The sequence below is a fragment of the Dermacentor andersoni genome, chromosome 11 (assembly GCF_023375885.2).
Source record: "Dermacentor andersoni chromosome 11, qqDerAnde1_hic_scaffold, whole genome shotgun sequence".
In the NCBI taxonomy this organism is placed as follows: Eukaryota; Metazoa; Arthropoda; class Arachnida; order Ixodida; family Ixodidae; genus Dermacentor; species Dermacentor andersoni.
In genome coordinates, this window is record NC_092824.1 from 89,199,293 (window position 1) to 89,220,905 (window position 21,613).

At 48.4% G+C, this 21,613-nt stretch overlaps 1 protein-coding gene across 2 annotated transcripts; it reads left to right on the plus strand.

Moving 5' to 3' along the window:
* The first annotated feature begins 5,294 nt into the window (after positions 1–5,294).
* On the plus strand, positions 5,295–16,012 carry LOC126517897 (uncharacterized). Of its 2 annotated transcripts, XM_055064782.1 has the most exons (3): positions 5,295–5,871; positions 8,623–8,726; positions 15,215–16,012. In XM_055064782.1, exons 1-3 carry the CDS (start codon positions 5,596–5,598, stop codon positions 15,252–15,254), a joined length of 420 nt encoding a protein of 139 aa, XP_054920757.1. In that variant the 5' UTR covers positions 5,295–5,595; the 3' UTR covers positions 15,255–16,012. The 2 variants fall into 2 exon arrangements, with proteins under 2 accessions (XP_054920757.1, XP_050023675.1); XM_050167718.2 differs by lacking the exon at positions 15,215–16,012 and having other exon boundaries at positions 5,303–5,871; positions 8,623–8,950.
* The last annotated feature ends 5,601 nt before the right edge of the window (positions 16,013–21,613 follow it).

The window sequence follows — 21,613 nt, forward strand, 5'->3', positions numbered from 1 at the left end:
TTCTACAGCGGGCTGCGGCTTGGGTCACGGTTGTGAGCGGATCGCTGACACAGTACCGTCGCGAAAGACGCTCGATGCGGATGCGGCTCAACGGCAGCTGTACCGGTACCGCGTGACCGGCTTCGGCTGTCACACGGAGCACAGGGTGGTCGAGTTTCTCGAGCAGCTGTTCCCCACTCGCTTCTGCAGCTGGTGCGGCCTGGTGGCGAGCGAGATGTACATCCTGTCCTGTCTGCACGTCATCTGCCCCAGGTGCCAGGAGAGGGCGTTCGGTTCGACGTCGGGCTTCGCCGTCTGTCTCATCGACAAGGAGATCCTATCTCTCCGCATGGTCGGCATCGTACCGAACAACGTGCGCTTCAAACGCGTGCGCTGCCCGAGCCAGGGCTGCGACTACACGGGCTACCTCAAGGACCTGAGCGACCACATGGGCGAGAGCTGCGGCTTTCACATGACGACGTGCACAAAGTGCGACGCCAGCGTCGCCCACAAGGACATGCGGAGTCACTTTTGGACGTGCGAAGGCGCCCCGGGCGTCTTTCTCCAGGCCTCAGACGTCCAGTCCCTGCTGGAGGACCTGGACAACGCCCGCAAAGAGCTGGGCAGCGCGGCGGTCAGTTCAACGAGCGGGGACCTGCTGGAAAACGCGGTGGCCGCGGTGACCGAGCTGTTTTCCAGGCTTGACAGCCGCCTCGCCATGGAAACACCGGGACCTCCTGAACCGGACGGTGCCGTCGCAGCGGACCCACTGAAATGATGTGGATCGGACGCCAACGCCGAGCCACGCCGAAACAGAGGGCGCTGCCCCACAGCGTTTGTGCCCATTGGCATCATACCAAACAATGGGCAAAATTTTTATTGGCGCCCTTGGCGCAGCTTTTGATAAAATTAACCGATTGATTTCACACGGGGCCTGCTCTGTTTTTCGCTTATATTACACGTCGTAGAATTTTAGCACAGCGCATGAAAATCGAACCATTAGAGAAGCAAAAATTTTATACTCTTCGTTTTTTGTCGAAAACATATTCTCCAGCACCATCCGCTTCGCTCTAACGGCAGCGCAAATATGCAGCAGTCTAATATATTGAGCTGCGTTTGGGACATAGGGTCTGGGGACACGGAAGCCGTACTCGCGCAAAGCTTCAGGAGGGGTATATAGATTCCTCTCGACGCACAAGGCCCTTCGATATGTCACAACTACGCAGATGCGCCAAGGAGGTTGCGCAGTGTGCTCGAACGGGTTATATAAGTTCTATAAGGCTGTGTGTTACCTTTGCCTTGTGTCTCGTTTGTTGTGAGCGCTGAAGTTTTGTAATGCACAGACTGCGTGACATGGTTATGACTGGCTGGTTAACTCCGATTGAGAGGATTAAAGTTGAGAGATGGGCGGGGGGGGGGGGGGAGGGGGACATATACAGCACGTCGGACGGTGGGTGTCCGATGGCCAGCTAACGTTAGCCGTACTGTTAAAAAGCTGGTGAAAGTTACGTATTATAAGACGTGCGGTATTCTGTCCCCAGTCCACTTGCTTCCTCCACAAGGATAATTTTTGTGTGATATTTAGCTGGCTATTTGAACCGCCTGCAAAGTCATCGCATGTAGGCTACAATCGTTGTATTGAACACCCAACTCAAGGTCTACGGAAGGCAACACCAAACATTTTCACGCTTCTCGTCGTTAAAAAAGATCATTTCGAATTCCTGCGGCGGTAGGCAAATCAAGCCTACGTCACAGAGTTTTCTCAAGACTCGACGTTTTAGCGCCGCCGCAGGAATGCCCCGGGGTCAGCGAGAGAAGAATCCACAGCGTTCGAAAGCACCTTTGCGCCGCGAATCTTGGAGGCCAGGCACGGACGTTGTGGCGGCGTCGCAAGATGGTGCAGCATGTCCAGAGAGATGCGCGAGCGAGGAGTCCGGCTGCAGCATACGGCCTCATGCATGGCATGTTTAGGCGGTGGCCATACGGTGTCGCTACATGGCTTTTATGCCAAGCGCATTATCGTCGACATTCCTCGTGAGATTGGTTCTGTCTGAATATTTTCTGGTCTTTCTCTCCGGAGAGTCCAATAAGTGTCGTTATTCCTTATATTCGAACAGGAACGAATAATCGCCAGTTTCGAATGGGGAATTCTCTGATCGAATACTAACCTTATTGCAGACCATTCGATTCGTATAAGAAATATGTAATATTCGCGCAGCCATACCAAAGCGCCACTCTTGCAGTGAGAGGCCTAAGGATCAATGCGGAAGACTGGCGCCGCCGCCCTTAAATCGCCGCACCAGTCCGCAGCGTGACGCTATGCATTTCGATAAAAAACAGTTTTACACAGCGCGACATAGGGCACATCAAAAGAACAGCGCTCTGTCCTGGGGTTCTTTTATTGTGTTCTGTGTCGCACTCATGTTTCAACGAGCCAAAACGAACCCACTGTTATGGATTTTGACCGCGTCTACACTCGGGTCTGTCGGCACCTGTTTCTCGGTAAAGGAGGACGGTTGAGGACTTCGAACTCTGTTACGTCACATACGCACTTCCGGCTCTGCTTCGGCGCCAAATTCGAAAAGGAGAGTTTGAAATTTGTCGTTTACTATAACCAAACAGTTTTCTGGCAAGTGATTGAAAACATAGTCTCCACTTACAAATTTTAAGAAGTCTTAGCGTTGCTCTTTAGTGTCCCTCCCCTTGAGCGACTCTTCGGGCTTTTATTTTCATTTTCTCTTGTCTCTAAAGCGACAACGTTCACTGTCGATTAAGCTTCATCAGTTGGACACGTGACTCGTATAACTTTGATCTCGTCTGGCTTAGCTTGTGCATGCAGAACGCGCACCGGCGGCACCAGCTGCTGAAGACACGTCTGTGTGGCGCGAAGTTTCGCGGAAATCCTCCGGAGAACCCGCCGTGGTTGCCTAGTTGGCCTATGGTGATGCCCTGCTAAGCACGAGGTCGCAGTCAGCTTGCACATATGTTGAACGTAAAATAGATAACGAAGTTTTCGAAACGCTGAAGCGGCGGCAAAGCTTCTCCACAGCCTCGTCGCGCACGCAGGACTATAGGACTAGTGATAAAGTGCGAAGCTCACGTTTAGATTCGCTCGCTCTTTAGGCTGAATCGAAAACAAATCAATCGAAAACAAATCAAGGGCACTTAGGTATGCGGCACTACAGCTCTCCTTCTATCACGAAAGTTGCTCATACCGTGTCTTACATTCTTTACAAAGTCATCATCATCATCATCATCATCAGCCTGGTTATGCCCACTGCAGGGCAAAGGCCTTTCCCATACTTCTCCAACTACCCCGGTCATGTACTAATTGTGGCCATGTTGTCCCTGCAAACTTCTTAATCTCATCCGCCCACCTAACTTTCAGCCGCCCCCTGCTACGCTTTCCCTCCCTTGGAATCCATTCCGTAACCCTTAATGACCATCGGTTATCTTCCCTCCTCATTACGTGTCCTGCCCATGTCCATTTCTTTTTCTTGATTTCAACTAAGATATCATTAACTCGCGTTTGTTCCCTCACCCAATCTGCTCTTTTCTTGTCCCTTAACGTTATACAAAGTCATTCCTCGAAATTTTGAGAGTGACAGCCCGCAAACAAATATCTTGAAGCAAAGCACCGACAGCGCGTGCCCTCAATGCTTTCGCATTGCGATGTCTCTCTTGTGACGCCTCCACCTCGTTCGCGCGTACTTGCGTGGCCGTCCGAAGGCGCCGGGTGCCGCTACTGATTAACAAGTCATAGGTTCGTCAATCGGAGCGCACGACAAAACTCACCAAAATCACTGCACCGACTGGCAGCGCCGCGACGTGCGGCGCTGTATATTGAACGGCCACACAGTTGCTGCTTCCCGGCAAGTGCGGCTTATGAAACCGTAACCTTTACCGGAAAGCGCTTGCAGCGAACGCTATGCGCGAACTGTCCAGGTAACGAATCTTCAGCAATCCTGGCGTCGCCGGCGTAACGTATCCGACTTCGCCAGGCCGCTGCCTCGTGCACGTTCGACTTAAACGCCGGGCTTTACATCGGCGACTTAACAGAGAATCGAAACAGCAGAAGCGCGCTTGCACTTTTCTGACAACACAGCAGTGCACAATACTTCGCCTCCGCGACCAATGAGTCCCAGAATACATCCGTGATTTGGATCAGAATCTATAGTGCGGGTCCACTGTCAGGCCGGAGGTTTGCACACACAGCGCGACTGCTTCGGCCTCATCGCCCATCGTATACCTCTCGTATACCGACTAAAATGATGTTGTCGGCGATCAACTACCCGCCTTTCCTTCCATAAAACAGTACAAACTGACATTACACAGCAAGAATAACAGGCAGACTCAACTTCAGTTGACGTCTGCATATAGCGAAGCATGCATTCTTGGCGGGGTTGGCCCATGAACCGTCTGTGTGTGTGTATATAAAGTGTAGTTCTTGAGGTATAAATATTAGTAATAAAGAGTAGCATGTCACGAAATTATCTTATTTGCAGTGAATTATAGACAGACTGAATATTAAATACATATACTTACATGCAGTACATCATATATGTATTATTTGTTGTACTCATGCTGTTTATGATGTGCCGGTTTCTAGTGCAACTGCGGATCGAAACGCGCCAAGCGTCTCAACGGACTGGCTTGCCCGTGAGAAAAGTAGTTCTATGCCGCTTGTCAAAGCATTCGTCGGTGGCGTTGGAGGCAAGATACGTACGAAAAAATTGCGGGACGCTTTAGCTTCGCCTTTAAGAATGGAACGCGGTAGCATTGAAAGATCCTCGACAGCTTCTGAGAAGGTTTAACATAAAAGGCATGCGCTGCCGGTGCTTTGCTTCATGTTATTTGTTTGTGGGCTGTCATTCTCAAAATTCCGAGGAATAACTTTATAAAGAATGCAAGACATGGTATGAGCGACTTTAGTAATAGAAGAAAGGTTGTAGTGCCGTGTAGAAATCTATTTCGCTCATAAAACGGCCCACACTGGACGCGGACGCCGGTTTTTTTGCGACACGGGGCCTTTAACGCTAGCGCTTTAAAGGGGCTTGGAAATCGGCAAGAAAGCTTCGCCTTCAAATCATGAGACATCGGTAGCGGAGACGCCGATATCGTGGAGACCTGAGTGCACGGTGGCTCATGCAGAGTGCGTGCCTCAGTGCACCCGCTATGCTGCACAGTCTAGCCAAGGGAACTTATGTAGCCAGACTTCGCAGCGTTCCCTGGCGTTCGTTTCAGTTGCGAATGTCGCAGCAAAGGCCATTCAAAGATGTTCGGGCAAAATTTTCCCGCGCAGCCAGCATCGTTCCTGAAGGCAGCGCTGCCGCACTCTGGTGACCGTCTATGTAACACTCGGCTAGAGGGTTGCGAGTGACTGGCCTCTCGCTAACTCTTTTTATGCTCCTTCTTGCAGTATGCGTTGATGCTGTTTGCGCTCTTTGCACACGTTCCGAAATCCACGATTGTTGACAGCCGTGAAGACGTCAACGCTTCGAAGCTGCTTGGCTTTCACCAGTCTCCGAAAACCTGCCGCTGGCCCTACTTTTGGTTGTCCCCGTCGGTAAAGAAAGGAGACTCAGTCGACCAGCAAGTCTTTTCTGTTAATCGACAATGTCGGGTTCGATGCACTCCGATATGTGCAACGTCTACTACTGCCACGAGCCGATCCAGCAAACGGGTTCCGCTATCGCGAACGTGCTGTCGTACTTCGGTTCATGGTCGGGAAGTGCGTGTGGCGATTCGAGGGAGAAGCACTGGCTGGCGGTCTTCGACTACGGTGAGGACATGGTGACTGTGTGTGAAGCCGACATGGACTACGCAGGGAACCTGTCGGGACGCAAGTACTGGAGGAAGCGGACGGTCTTCAATAATATCTATTCGAACAAGGTGAGCTGAGCTGAGGCATGCCCGACAGTGAAAAAGAAAAAAAAAATGTACAGATCCCACGCACTGTGCGAACCGAGAAGCGAAGCTTTCGTGAGCATCAAGGCAACTTTTTTCACTGATTTCATTGACACTTCCCTCAGCCCCAGTGGTGGGCATTGCAGACCGAGTGGAAGTTTTATCCAGCATCAACACGTGTTGAATTCAGAAGACAGGACTTGCTCGACCTTGTATGTGAACGGAGGAAGCGGGCGGAAAGGGTGGAAAACGTTTAATTGGGCAGACTTACAAAGCGCGGTCACATTGTACAAGGCTGAAAAACCCCGGCTCCCCGCTCTTCTTCGGAAAAAAACGTCCAATGGCTCTCAGGGTTGCTTGACCCGGTTCCCGAATACAGCTATGTTTAGAGCTGACGCTCACAGTAGAAATGAAGCTGTACAAAGGAAGGTGTACAAATGAACCTGTAGAAACGCGCCACAGCATGATGTGTGCGACGCGCGGCTAATTCAGGTGACGGACGCGTCCCTCAACTTCATCGTCGGCTGTCGAAGATGGGCGCGCTCACGTTTGGTATGAAATGTCTTTAAAATCGGTCAAATGCGGTCGCTTGCTAAAACCGCATGTAACGAAAGCATGTTATAGTATTATCGCTCATATTTTTGCAACCACACTACTCACGCGTCTTGCTTAGGAGTGTACTAGGAGCCATAGAGTTTCTCACTATAACACCTAGAGGGTAATCTGGCGCCACCGTCTATGGGAGTTTCTTAAGGGGGCACCGTGCCGTCATGGGAATGACGGTATATGTGTCTGCGAGGCTCGTGTTGGCTGGTGTTGTAAGAGGCTTCGCCTAAAATGTGGATATGGCTACGCAAATAACGCGTTCTCAAAGTAAAATCTTCATAAAATGTTTCCATTCACGCATATTACATCTTTACTCACCCACGATGCATGACCAAGCGAAGAAAAGCAAGAACAGACGACCAACTGTTTCAAAGCGAGCGCGAACCTTGTCGTCTGTCCTACAACTTTAGCGGCCCGCTGATACTTCTTACGTAACATGTAGTCGTACACACAATAACAAGTTCTCATAGTTAAACAAAACATGTTTTCGAGTAATAATAAAGCTAAAACAGCTTTTCACGTGCTGTTCTAGTAGAACATGAATCATTGTGACAGACGGAACGGTACTTGCCAAGCGCGTCTTCAAGGTGTCCTGTCTCTACGAGAACGATGCCAATCCGAATCCACAATATACCGGCATTCCCATGCATACCACAGCGCAGCAGCGCCAGATTTCCCTCTAGGTAATGTAGTGAGAAACTCTATGCTAGGAGCTGTACTTTATTATCGTTGTATAGAGGAAAGAAGCCATTACTCGATCGTGCCTGTGTCATGTGCACAGATGGCGCAGTGTCGCGCCACGCATGATGCGATCGGAGTTAAATGTAGCCTCTCGCTCAGATTTCAGAGAGCCACGAGCTCGCCAGTACGTTTGTCGATACGAGTGAAAGTGGTCGCATCTGAGAGTTCACTCTGTCATATTAGGTATAATCCATGAAACTCAAATCTGTGCTCATCAGGCATTATAAGGGTCGCCAGTGTGCAACTTGTTGCAGAAATTCGACGGATGCCAATTTGCGCCCACCAATTTTGACGGAGGGCCTACTACAAATATGGAGCGAGCACGATTGCAGGATTGAAGCGTAAGACCCCTACACTTTCTGTATCACAGGTTAAGCATGTAAGATAATGCCTGAATAGATGTCACGCGCTTAACATTGTTATCGTTGCGTAGAACAAGGCCTCTATTTTCGACACGCATGGCTGCTGCACGGCCGCCATTATCCGCCATGTTGAATCTCTGGTTGGCTGTCGAGAGGTCACATGTATTGAAATTTGTGCCGGGAAGCGTAAGTTTTGCAAAATGCATTTTTTTTTTATCGAGATGAAACGGGACGTGGAGCTGCAAGTTATTTCGAATGAAACGTTTTTCTGGCCCTTGGCAGTAATATTGTGACGTTAGCGCTTCAAAAGGTAAGTGAACGGTAGCGTGCAAAAACCCGTGCTATGCATCTGCAATTTTGAGAAATTGTGGTGCCGGTCTAAAGCCGTCATGTGAGCTTGCTGATTGGCTGAAGAAATAACCCGTGAGGAGCGTCAGAGGAAGGGCCGTTTCCTAAACGTCAATTTGACGTTGCATTGGGGTGCCATTGCAGATATTCTCCATAATTTGTGGTGCGACGAGCAGCGCAAATTACGCTAATGAGCGACCATATGCAGTGGATGCCGAGAGGCATTTTTCCTGTCGATTGTGGTTATGAAAATGTTTTGTTCATAACGCGTGCTCATAAAATTTGCATCGCTGTCTAGTGGTGTTGGTATTTGTTTTGGGCCACGTGTTTCAACACGTGCAACCGTGTGAGACGTTAAGCCTTTATAGCTTTTAAATAGTAGTTTCAAAGTTGCGAGGTGCACAGGTGCACCAGATGCACGGGTCGTTGGCTTAGGCGCTGTGTAAAGGCTGTTCATAAGAAAAGTTACACAGTTCCCAGCCGCGCAGTTCCGCGACGATTGCTTCAGTACAATGTGCTACCCGCTTGTAATCAGGTTAGCCAAAAGTGAAATTTCGTTGCAGTTGGCTTTAAAGTGTGCGCGTCTCAACAGCTGCAAGTACGAATCAGCTAGTTAAGAGGCAAGTTCTTTAAAGCTCCAGTCTGTAGGCTAATGTTCCCGCTCGTTCGTCTTCCACAGAGGCATCTGGGAAAGCACCGTGTTCCGGAGGCGCGCATCCATGAGGCCATGCGAAAGACGTGTAACATGGGCCCCTACCACCCGACGAACAACAACTTCCAGATGTGGGTCAACAACCTGCTGCTTCTGCTTGGCATAGAGCCACCTTTGGAAGAGCGCGACGGTTAACCCGTCTTTCACCGAGCAAGCCTCCCTTGCCTGCTTGCCTAGCTAAATTGACTTGCGCACTGCCGTGCATAAGCTGCCAACTTTATTTTTCACTGGATATCTAGGCACCCTGTCAAGGGCGCTTGCTTAATTAATTATACCACCAAATTTGTATTGTGTCTGTCAGGGGTAGTCTATCCCTGTGATAATGTGTATATTTGGTCAAATGTACATGCGGCAGACTGACCGGTGCCTCAGTATGTGCCTAGGAGAGCATAATTCACTCAAGGGACCAGTATGTCCGTCCCACTTGACCATGCACTGGCGCGACTGGGACTGCGCGGCGGATTTACACTGTTTATCAGTTTTGTTCCCCTACGGCAACCAATTGACCAACAATATCACTGAGGAGTACCACATAAAAGGAACGGGCCACAATCAGTTTACTGAATTCTCCGCAACCTCCAGTAATAACACATTTGTTTGTTGCGACTAGTTTCAGGCACCTTATTTCTTGCCAAATCTTCTGCTTGACCTATAGAGCATTTATGCAATGAACTTTCAAATTTACATAATTCCTGAGCATAATTTTTGTTTTTCTGTTTCTGACACAATGGTCCAACAGTTTTGGTTGCAGTGGCCTAAGGTGGCGGCTCGAAGCCCTTGTACTCGGGGGGCATCTTCGGCTTGCCGGATGGCCCAGAGCTGGTCTTCCAGGTCCAAACTTTTGAGAGCCCCTTTCCAGCGGCGGCTCTCTAAAGTTGGCGGCTTCTCCCACGGCCGGACTTGACTCCCTCGCTCCTCCGCGGAGGGGAGAGTCGAGTACGGCCATGCTTCTTCGTTGGCGTCGCCGCTTTTGGGAGGCGGCGACGCTAACGGAGAAAGTCCCCGGCGGCCCCCGCAGCCGGGGCGGCGTCGGAAAGGAGCGAGCTCGAGGCTTCCCGTACTCTATCAATGGCCGCGATTACGGACCCATCGCGTACGGAGGTGGTTTCGTTACCGTTGTTGCCCGCACATTCCCAGAGCATGTGTCGCAGCATTGCTCTGTGTTCGCACGCTTTACGCGCATCAGTCGGGTATAATCCTGGGTAACATTGGTGTAAGACGGCCGGACGAAGTGGGCATGTGTTTGCAGTAAGCGTAAGGATACGGGCTCGTTCCTGTTTAATTTATTGTGCGGTGGCGGGAATGTGCGTCTTTCGAGTCTGTAGTGTTGGGTGAGGTCTCTGAACGTGGTCAGGCGATCGTCCCACGCCCACTGTGATTCTTGTTGTTGCTGCGCTTCTGTCGTAGTGTCCCGATCCGACAAATCCGGCGCCCCGCTCTCTGGGGCGGAGGCGGCGGCCGCATAATATGCTGCGGCTCGGCGTGCGAGACCTCGAGCCGTGGCGTGGGTCGCCTTGTTTCCCGCGAGCGGGACGTCGGTGTGTACCGCGGCCCAGCGGAGGAAGAGTGTAGAACTTTGTTGGGGTTGCGAGGGTGATGTGAAGTCGCCGCCGTGATGAATTAGGAGTATGCGGGCCGCTTCCCGCGAGACGCGGCCGCGCGCGAGCCCGCCGATTGCCGCCTGCGAGTCGCTGATCACGATCGCAGCCTTTGACACCGCGGCGAATTATAGGGCTATCGCGACTTTTTGGCCGCCTCTGTGTGTCCCATGGTCACCGTTCTTCTTTTGAAGGTCGCTTGCTCGTTTGTTGCGTCTCCCGACGTCGTGCGTCGGGTGCATGTTCTTGGTAAGCGGCAGGATCATCAGGCGGTCGCGGACCGAGGCCAGAACCGCCGTCTTTTCTCCATGCTGAGTGTGGTACGTGATGCCGAGCGACTCGAGGATGCGTCGACCTGTCTTTGACTTGGATAATCGTTCGTATTGCGCAGCTCCTTGCGCCTCGATCACCTCGTCGAGTGAGTTGTGAAGCCCGAGCTCCAGAAGCTTGTCGGTACTCGCGTTGAGTGGAACGCTGTCCGCCCTCTTGAAAGCCTTTCGTATCATGCACTTGACCTTTTTTTTTTCTAACCCTATCTACTTCAGGAAGGTGAATCAAAACACTTTTTTTACAGCGAAGCTGTCTGTATATGGCAAGCCGGTTCGCCCGTACGTCCGTCTGTCGCCTCTACGCCAAAAACTCCTTCGGCGCAACCCCGTGCGCAAAATAAAGTGCGGAAAAAAAAAGCGAAAGAGAGGCGCGCGATTGGCTGCGCCAGTAGTGACGTCATTGCTCTCCGTCGCAGCCGAGCGCGCGCGCAACAGTGTCTCTCCGGCTCTGAAATGGGTAGGCCACGCGTCATACGTACTCCTAAGGAGCAGGCAGCTTTCGATCAGCAACGCCGCGAGCAGAACCGGGAACGAGCTCGTCTACGCCGTGCTCTCAAGAACAGGCTCGCGCAGCCCGAGTGCAAGCAGCAGCTGCGTACCGAGGAACCGGAAGCCTACCAAGCCGTTGTTTTATGAACCGTTGGGATTAACCCAGTGGTAAACACCGGGGAAGCAGGTTTCAGTTTCGCTGGTTAACCATCTGTACGGAGTGCTTGGGTGGGGATTTTTTTCAATCACAATTTGGAATTCTCAGCATTGAGCTCACTATACACATCAGTATACATACACTGATCTTAGATTAGAAACTAATTGTTTCGATAACTCGTAAAGCACAAATATATTGACCCATTGTAACTGACAGTAACACTGCGACTATGTTCCAAATACCACAAATTGGCAGTTATGCAACATATTTTGTGAAATCAACCATAAAAACATATTTTTTTTTGCCCACGTAATGGATACTTACATGCATTGTTATCATGATTGCTAAAAATCTCAAGCTCCACGTGAGAAATTGAATACTGACATTTTAAGCATAGTACACACCAACTGTGTCTACCAGCGAATGGAATATTCGTTTGTCACCCACTGAATAGAAGCCAGTAGCTAGGTGATCCCCGTTTTCTTCAAAATATTTGCTTTGCGTAGTGTGATGTCTGTATAGGAGTCTTAGTTCATGGGTGTTGCTACTTGCTTATGTTATAAATGGGAATGTGTTGTCTCATTACAAGATGAGATTAATGTGTGACTGGGCTGTTGTCGTTTGGATATATATCTTTTTTTGTCATTAGGAATGATATTCTAGTGCCAGGCGGATTGGCCTAGTGCTAGTGTCACAAAATCTTGGGAAAGTGTAAATGTTCTCAAAAGCGGTTCTAAAAAGAATCGCTGCAGAGCGGTTCGCTGCAGAGTGGTCAGGGAGATTGGGCGTTCTGCAACTTTTTTGTTAGATCCCTTTTCTCAAATACTGAAATGAAACTTAGCGTAGTGCCACAACTATATACATATTTATGGCATGTTTGTGCCTGCTAATACGTTATGGTGTAATGTCCGTCGACACCTTTTGAAAATTATTTCAGTTGTATTTTGTAGGCTTCACCGTCGCCGAATACCAGACGAACCGAATGAGGCTAAAAACTAGCCTTTCCACGCTGCTTTCGTGGGAAGTGAAATAGCTGACAATCATGTAAGAATGAACTTTCAGCATACGTGAGCAATAGCCAAAGCTCCATACTGGTCATGCTGGTGGTAGAAAATGAGATGCTAAGGCAAACCACGATATTTATTTGTTTATATAACCATTCATTTATCTATATTTATTAATTTATATCATGAATGTTTTACATGCTTGCAGGAAGGAATCGAGTAAAATGGAGAAGTATTGTTACATCAAAGTAAACATGCTATTCAAAAAAGCCCCATTCAGGTAGCACAGTAGCTTGATGAAATATATTTTATTTAGGCAACGAGTCGGTTTTTGATACAAATTCATGAAAACGGCAAAATTTCAAGAAGCAAAGCTATGAGGTTAATAACTCTTACTCATAAAAACCGATATCACATTTCTGTTAGTTGCACCTAATACCGTAACTAAATCTGGGAAATTTGACGTATCATGTGCTGCTCTAAAATACTATCACTAATTTGTGCGTAAGACGCACAAAACGCTCATAAACATGGTAACGATTTCACGTAAGCTGTAAATTTATATGTCAAATTTCTCGACGTTAAACATAGCAGATGCAGTCTGCAGAACTGCGATATCTGTTTTTGGCGCAGAGTTTTGGATTATTAAACTTCGTGGTGTTATTTTTCTTAAACCTACAAATTTTGAATAACGTTTACTTATAGGCTCCAAATCATAGTATAGTTCTCCCTACAACCAGTGGAATTTAACTTTCTCAAATGCCATAAACTCAGTGGTTGTCTCAAAAATATTTCTGCATTTTACATGTATTTGAGTAGGGAAATCGGAGTTGGCCCCTGAGCTAAAGCTCGAGGTCAACTCCGATTTACAAAATTATTCGTATTGTGCTAGTTTTTTATTATTTGTAAGTTACTGTTGTAAACTGAATAAGTTCTTTTTCTTTAAATATCACAATTTTTTATACGAAATGGTGGCCTAAATGTAAAATCTATTAATTTTACATTTTTTGAATGCAACAAACCTAATCAAATTCGGTGCCACAGTTGCGCAAAAGAACGATATTGCTGTTCACATGCATTAGATAGGAGCTCCCGAGCTAAGTCTTTTTCTTAGGTATTGGGTGAATCAGTCTCGTTTGTATTTCCCACCCTAACTTTGGAATATTGGCTCTGTTCTCAAATTTTTTTTCTTTCGCAACAAAATTCAAGCTTCTTAAGCTTTGTGCTATATACGGTGTACTTCTCTACGAGGACTACTATTTGCCGCATTTTTACAAGGACTGCCAGTGTTATTTTTAAACTTAAACATAGGCTAAGGTGCTTTGTGATTTTGTGCGGCTGACACGTAACATTGCAGTGCACGTTGTTACGATCGGCCAGCGAGGGTAGTGACCTTCTAGCCTCTGCTACTTCACTGCGACGAATCGCTCCGTGAAGCTAACAATGCGTCCCCCCATGGACCGAATATCGGCGCCAGCAAGGAGAGACACGTTTGGCGGACCGAGTATTGTTTGTTGGTTCACTGTCGCCTTCACGGTGTAATTGGAGCAAGAGAACTCCTGGAAGAGGGCGTTCTAAGGTGTTCCCTCACGGACTCCAGTAACAGCCACGGTCATTTGACAGACGCCCCAACTAACTGCGGGGTCATTCCAGGAACCAAGACGCGCCAGCTTGAGTCAAGCGTGACAACCCCCGTCTACGAAGCTCCCCTCCTTTCTGTGCGTTCAGTGAACAAACGTGCGGGAGTCAGTGTGTGAACCCTCGCAATCATCGCGGGTCCTTCGATGACTGTGGACGCTTTGGTTGGACGAAGGTTGCACGGTAGTTTCCCTGGCCTAGGGATCTAGGGAGGACAGAGGAGGTTTAAGCAGTCGTTTTCGGCTCCTCGGTGTGCTTCACTTCAGTCATGCTAGACTGATGAGATGTAACGTTCTTCACCCTTCCTGTAGATATTGTAAATAAACCCAGTACTCGTTCTCGAAGAGAACAAGTTTCTCCCTTCAACAACGTCCTTAGCATGGATGAGTCGGACGATGGCATGGGCCAGCTGCCCTTTTTTACATGCCCGACCACAACTCTTACACAACATCCATATGATTCTATTTTCTGGCTTTAGTATGTCCAATCATTTAATGTGCACTGCTTGGAACAGTAGGTCTTTCTGCAGTTTTAATGCAACGCTTTCTTGTCCTAGTCAAGTCTGTTATTGTCAGGCGTCAACTCCAGTCAAGTGTGCCACTGATTTTCCCCCTCATGTTTTGTGCGTTTGCACCACCAGCTTTATCCGAGAAGCATGCTGGCAGCTACAGTGTTGCATGTTCTAGTCTGAATCATGTATGCAGCTCGTTCTAGTCTGAAGCGTGTATGTAACATATATGAAGCGTGTATTTAGTCTGACGTGCAATAAATATTTAAAACAGAATACTTTGTGGTTGTAGCGCCTTTTGCCACTGCATATACTGTAGTCCTTAATGCCTACAGCGCAGTTCTCTAGAACCTCCGTAAATTGCAAGCACTTTACACACATTGGTATTGGTTCTGTAGGGTCTCTAAAGCAACTGCATAGAAATATTCTATATAAATTTGTCTTTATCATCTTTAAAGTAACTCTATAGAATTGTTCTATAGACATTTGCCTCTAGGGTCTTGAAAGCAATCCTATGCAAATGTTCTGTAGAAATTTGTTGTTAGCATCTTTAAACCAACTCCGTAGAAATGTTCTACAGAAATTTGTCTTTAGCATCTTAAAAGCAACTGCATAAAATGTTCTTAGAAATTTGCCTAACGATCTTAAAAACAAGTCCTTTCAGTATTTCTAGAGAAATGTGTTTTTGGAGTTCCTATAAGAACGCGGTGGCCAAATATCATTTGAAACTCTATAGGAAAATTTTATAGGCAATAAAAATAAACACTATTAGAGTTCTATCGAATAAATTAAAAAAAAATTCAAGAAAACTATATCAAACTTTCTTTCTTTTTCAGCGCGCGCACGCCGGAGGTTTCCATGCCCGCACCGAGCTAGGTCGAGGTCACTGCCATCGAGGGTGCCAAGGTGTGTGCCTGAAGTGAGGTGATCAATGGCCGTAGGTGGTTTGAGTCCTTGCGTGCACCAGTCCATGGCAATAACCATGAGTGGAGGAGCTATTGACCATTGGGACTCTTGGGAATCGACCAGAATGCCGATTTCCCGAGTCCACCACACGCTGACAAGGTTACGGTTGCAGGGTCGAAGATCTGGTTCAGTACTTCATCTGCGTCATCGCTGTGCTGATGGCTCGATTTCCAAGGAAGTGAGAAGTATCTTTGCCCACACCTGACAGTTATTGTGCCTCAGGTGGTACTCGCCCCCATCCGACAGATCCTGAACTGCTGTTATAATCTGGGGCTGTGTTGCTCTGCGGCTTCGGAGGTCAGTCTGCGGAGGAGGAGTGCGCAAGAATATTAGTCCATAGACCATTTAATTGAGAGTTCCGCCATTTAGCCACCACAGCGCCATATATCCCGAAGCTGCGAGCTTCGACATAGCCGCATTATCGAACATCGACGGCCCTAGAGGTACTGCCACAGCTCTGGCCGCGATCGAAGTAGGTGAGTCAAGTCTAAACATGGGAGAGTCTGAGTATGGGAGAGGCCTTTGCCTTCAGTGGGCGTAACCAGGTTGATGATGATGGTGATGATGATGAACATACGTGCAATGTGTTATTAAAGCGAAAGCCTTAGATGTCTCATGACACGAAAATTGTCGAGCTTGCACCAGCCCAGCCATAGCCTCCTAGATCAGCTTACCCTGTGCCGGCGCATCTCTTCGACGGATGCTCTTGGCTTCCATTGATTGCGCCCGGACAGGTTACCTAGCGCTTCCTTGTCGGTGTCACACAATGTAACTAATTTGTTCCCATAGTTCAGAAGGATGATTCAATGCCGACTCTATTCTTCGCCGTAGAAGTAACTGGACAGCGCGGTACTTGATGATATGATTCCTAATGAGCCGCTTCGCGGGATCGGGACATAACAAGCCAAAAAGTGGCCGAAATTGGAATCCTTCTGATCAGCCATCGTCGCTGTCTGTCATGAGGCGGAGATTTTCGGTTCCAGCCGCGGTGTTTGCACCTCTTCACGGAGTCTTGACGGTTTAGGCCTACTGCGGACCCCGCGAGAGAGCACGCGATGATGCTGATGATGATGAAGCCTCACACAATGGCACAAAACTACTGTGTCGGATAGCCCACGAACCGGATGGTAATATGATGGGGAAAATGAAGTAAGATAGTTGAATGAATAAATGAATGAATGAATGAATGAATGAATGAATGAACGAATAGAGAGTAAAATAGGTAATCGAATACGAGAAATCGATAATAAACGAAATAAAGTATATAGCCTGTAATATGGTAGTCAGCCTGTGAATTTGTGTTATTGCTATTTGAATTTCCTAAATTGATAATTTATTGAAAGATAAATAAATCATAAAAAATTGGAAATATTAATAAGGCAATCTGTGTCACAGAGGAAATTATAAATCGCTCGGTAAACGTTCCTCTGTCGGTATCCTAATACCGTTCTTCCAAGTGAGAATATAACAGTACTGCATAAAGGCAGTCCTAGATTTCCAAGCGGAGTTTACAAACATCGTTTTCGTTGAGTAAAAAACCGCCGACACGACAGCAAGAAGTGATCGATGGATTCCGGCTCATTGCAGAGGTAGCATAATGGAGATACCACCAGACCACATCTGTGCAGGTAAAGATTAAGTAGCGGAATACGGCAATGGAGCCTTGTAAACGATACTTCAGACTGCCGGTTAGGACACCATTGTCGGTATGGTATGGTATGAAGAACTTTATTTAGGTCCTGAGGGATCAGCCTGGGACTGATGTGGGCCGCTCCTCACATCGGTTCCAAGAATAATTTAGGTGCACAAAGTCTGTTGATTTTCCTAATGAGGGACTTTGTTTTTGGAATTCGATCAAAGAAAACTGCCTATATCTGACTGCAGAGATACGCGCAATTGCCGGCAGGAAAGATATCACCGGATACGCACAGTTGCCGGCACCAAAGATATCACCGGTCCGTTTAAAGAAGCTCGTGCTAAAGAATCGGCCATTTCATTATTTATTTGTAAAATACCTTACAAGGCCCCTACGTGGGGCATGGTTATACGTGCATTAAGATGTCTCGGTGGCATGGTCAATATACTAAATGAACTAAACTCAAGTGGTGCGGAGGTAATGTATTAAACGTGTTCAGTGCTGTAGTTGGTAGACGCGTTAAACGCGCTGCATACCAAAAAAGAATCTGTGACGATAACAACTCTTGCAACATGAAGGGATAATTTTTGCAAAGCAAGAACTATCGCCAAAAGTTCGGCCTGAAAATTTGATGTATAATCTGGCAGGCGAAGTGAAAAAAGACCAGACTAGGTGTGGTGAGCAGATTCCCACGCCTGCCTGTTCAGGCGAGGAAGCATCAGTCGCTATTACATCTATTGGAAAATGGCCCAAATAGTCTTGCAAACGGGCATTCGAATACGTTGGGGGAAATTAACTTTGCCTTATTGGGAAATTCAATTTTGAGCGACACCGTTGACTTATCAAACAGAATGATATGCGAAAATATAAAGGTGCCAATTGTGCCTGCACTAATACAACCTGTGGGGTGTGCAACCGTGGCCACGTGTTCTCAAAAATGAATTTGGTTCACAAATAAATTCACATTGTGTACGTCACAGAGGAGATTCATAAGTTTTTAGGTTGGTTTGAATCGTATAATAAGCGTGCGGGATCTCGCGCGAAGAGAAGGTAGGGGCGCTTCCTGGTACAAACACATGGTTCGAAGTTGATCTGTCGTTTCTTTGTTGATCACAGCGTGATCGCAAGCAACGTTTATTCAACGCTTGTTTTAAGAAGTTCGAAACCAGACTCACCTACGAAAAGCAAATCGCAACCGTTATCTGATCATACAGCGAGAAAGAGGAAGCGCTGGTCGCAAGGATTAGAGCCGGCATGCGAGCTGGTGATCAGATCGTGGCCACATCGTGCAGTCCCATATTGCGTCGGCTGTTAAGTGGAGCCCTGTGTCGTGGAGTCATAGACTATGTGACGACGCAGACGTCGTACGCGAGCCGTGCCGTTTTACTTAGCGCACTAGCAAATAATTTAGGAAAACCTAAACATAATCGAAGAGCTTCTCTCTCTCAGAGAACAAGTGGTCTTATGTGCTGCATTTCCGAAAAACAGAACATGGCCAAATTGGCCATGTTCTGGCCAATTTGGTCTGAACTTGGACTTGAACTTGAAATTTGGACTGAAGATTGAACTTGGCCAACATGGCCAAGTTCAATCTTCATACGTGCTGGAATAAAATTCTGCAACATGATATATCAGCGAACAACAGTACGGCAGGCTCGATGTGATAACAATCGGCTAATTTTATCGAAAAAATGCGCCAAAGGCGCCAATAAAAATTTTGGAGATTGCTCGACACGGTCCTCTGGTTTGAGGTGGGTCGACGCTTCCCATCGAATCCAGATCACTTCGCTAGGTCCGCGCCGTCGGCACCGTCCGGTCGAGGAGGTCCCGGTGTTTCCGTGGCGAGGTGGCTCTTAAGCCTGGAAAGCAGCTCGGTCACCGTGACCACCGCATCTTCCTGCAGGTTCGCGCTTGCCGAGCAGACCGACGCGCTGCCCAGCTCCTTGCGGGCGTTGTCCAGGTCCTCAAGCAGGGACCGAACGTCCGCGGCCTGGAGGAATACGCCCGGGGCGCCCTCGCACGTCCAAAAGTGACCCCGCATGTCCTTGTGGGCGACGCCGGCGTCGCACTTTGTGCACGTCGTCAGGTGAAAGCCGCAGCTCTCGTCCATGTGGTCGCTCAGGTCCTTGAGGTAGCCCGTGTAGTCGCAGCCCTGGCTCGGGCAGCGCACGCGTTTGAAGCGCACGTTGTTCGGTACGATGCAGACCATGCTGAGAGATAGGATCTCCTTGTCGATGAGACAGACGGTGAAGCCCGACGTCGAACGTTTGAACGCACTTTCCTGGCACCTGGGGCAGATGACGTGCAGACAGGACAGGATGTACATCTCGCTCGCCACCAGGCCGCACCAGCTGCAGAAGCGAGTGGGGAACAGCTGCTCGAGAAACTCGACCGCCCTGTACTCCGTGTGACAGCCGAAACCGGTCACGCGGTACCGGTACAGCTGCCGTTGAGCCGCGTCCGCGTCGGGCGCCTCTCGCGACGGTACCGCGTCACCGATCCGATCACAGCCGTGACCCAAGCCACAGCCCGCTCCAGCATCTTGTCCTGTAGAACCGTACATACCAACGAGTCAAGGTCGGACTGGAACAAATCGGCTGTAAATCTAACTCGCTCCCAGAACAGCGCGAACGCGCCGACTGCTTTCGGTGCCTTATGGTGATGATGATGATGATGGCATGAACACCAAAAATATGATCCCTTTTTCATAGGAATCCGTAGAACACGAAAGTGAAACGTGTCTTCACAGAAGCTGTTGCATTTTTATTGTACGTTAATAATTAAGTTGCAAGTAGCCATCAGCGGCACCCTAGGCCTATACCACTGTACAGGGATCCTCGACAATTGCCACATGAGCGAAAGTTCTTGAACGACTCGTGACCGGAAAACATTCCCTGGAGACACTGATGCGGAATACTGCAGCCGAGTCGCTTCGGCGAAGGTACGAGCATTTTGGTCCGGCATCGTAGCGTCTTGGGCAGCCAGTCCCAACGCGCTCAGTTTCAGGAATGGGAGTGGCAGAGTTCGGGGTGTGCGCCGTGAACGCGTGAAGGCGTTCTGCTTAACGCTGGCGTGTCTCTCGCCGGACCAAAGCGAGATTCGCCTGTCGACGTCGTTGCCTTTCTGCGCCGCTTAGTGCAGCAGTTTTCTTATTTGGTGTCATCGCAAGAGAAGCAGTAAGCGGTGTGCAAGCACTGTTGATGCATGTTGAAGCTGCACTGCATAGGCGACGAGTCGTCGCAGGCTAATCTTTCTCTATGTGCTAATCCGACGCGAAAGACAAGCCATAGGTGGCCCAGAGCTCAACCAGAGAAACACAGCTAATATTGCAGTAACTACACTCTTAAAGCAGTTACACCCTTTGGAGTGTATATTTGCCCCAAACAATAATCGACACCTGCCTTGCTTGCGTTTCCTTTCTTGAAAATGCTGCACTCGCTACTTTCCTGTTGGGAATGCTATGCCGCGCTGATAATGCGGATGCCGTTCGTGCCTTGGAAATATCGAGCTCGCAGCGTTTAAAGGAAATGCGTGCTAGATAGATGACGATTATTGTTGTGGGACAAGATACGCCCCAAAGGGTGCAAACCTTTCTAAGAGTGTAAGTGTATTTCACTTTGCTGCGGGAGTAAATTTTCGGCCCCAGCAGCATGATTACACCACTGCCAAACATTTACACCAGCAGCGAAGTAGAGCACACTTGTTTACTGCAATACAGTCGAACCTCAATATAACGAAGTTGTACTTGCAGCGAAAAACTTCATTAAATCACAAGTTCTGTTAATTCGAGGTCTTAATGTTTCAGCAGTAAAAATCATTTCACATATTCCCAGAACATTCCTGGTGTGCAGTAGGTTGTCAGTAATCACTTATAAACACATGGCAGGAAAGTCGGGCCTTGGTAGCGTTGTTATGAGCGCCAGTTTGAGATTACGCGACCGCCACTACTAGATGCGCGGGAACAAAATGCGCAAGAAGGCACCAACCATTTGAGCTTTGGCTTTGCACTTGCCGAAGATTACCTCCAAGATGCGGCACGGGGCCCGCATATGGGCAGCCATACAGCAAAGGTCGAGGAAAAGAGACGCACGCGCTATAGCTCGGGGAGAGGGCGGATAGGCGCACTTCCGCTGTCCCCCTCTAGAATGTGCTTGTGATCACGTTACCGCACCGCCTACCCCTTCACCACCCCGTTGTGCTGAATGAATCGTAAGCTCTCGTATTTCTCCGTGCACTCCGAGCTGCCACGTGCCCCGTGACCTCCACAATACGCGACAAACAGCGCAGCGCTGTTTCCTGCATGCGTCCTGGCACGTGCACTTCGACGGTGTTTTTGCCGCTCGAACTTTTCATGTGTACAAACGCTAGCAAATAATTTTTTCTCAGCAACATTTTCATAGATTTTTTTGCTAGATTTACTGACCATACAGGCTCCAAGTACATGCTCGAAATGGTAGAAAACTTCGTTAAGAGAAAGCTTTAGCTCGGGCCCAACACCGACGCGGCCTATTCAAATACATGTAAAACGCAAAAACGCTTTTCTGAGATAACCCCTGGACCAATTTTAATGAAATTTGTTGCATTTGAGAGAGAAGGTTAAATTCTAGTGACTGTTAGAAGCGGAATTTCGATT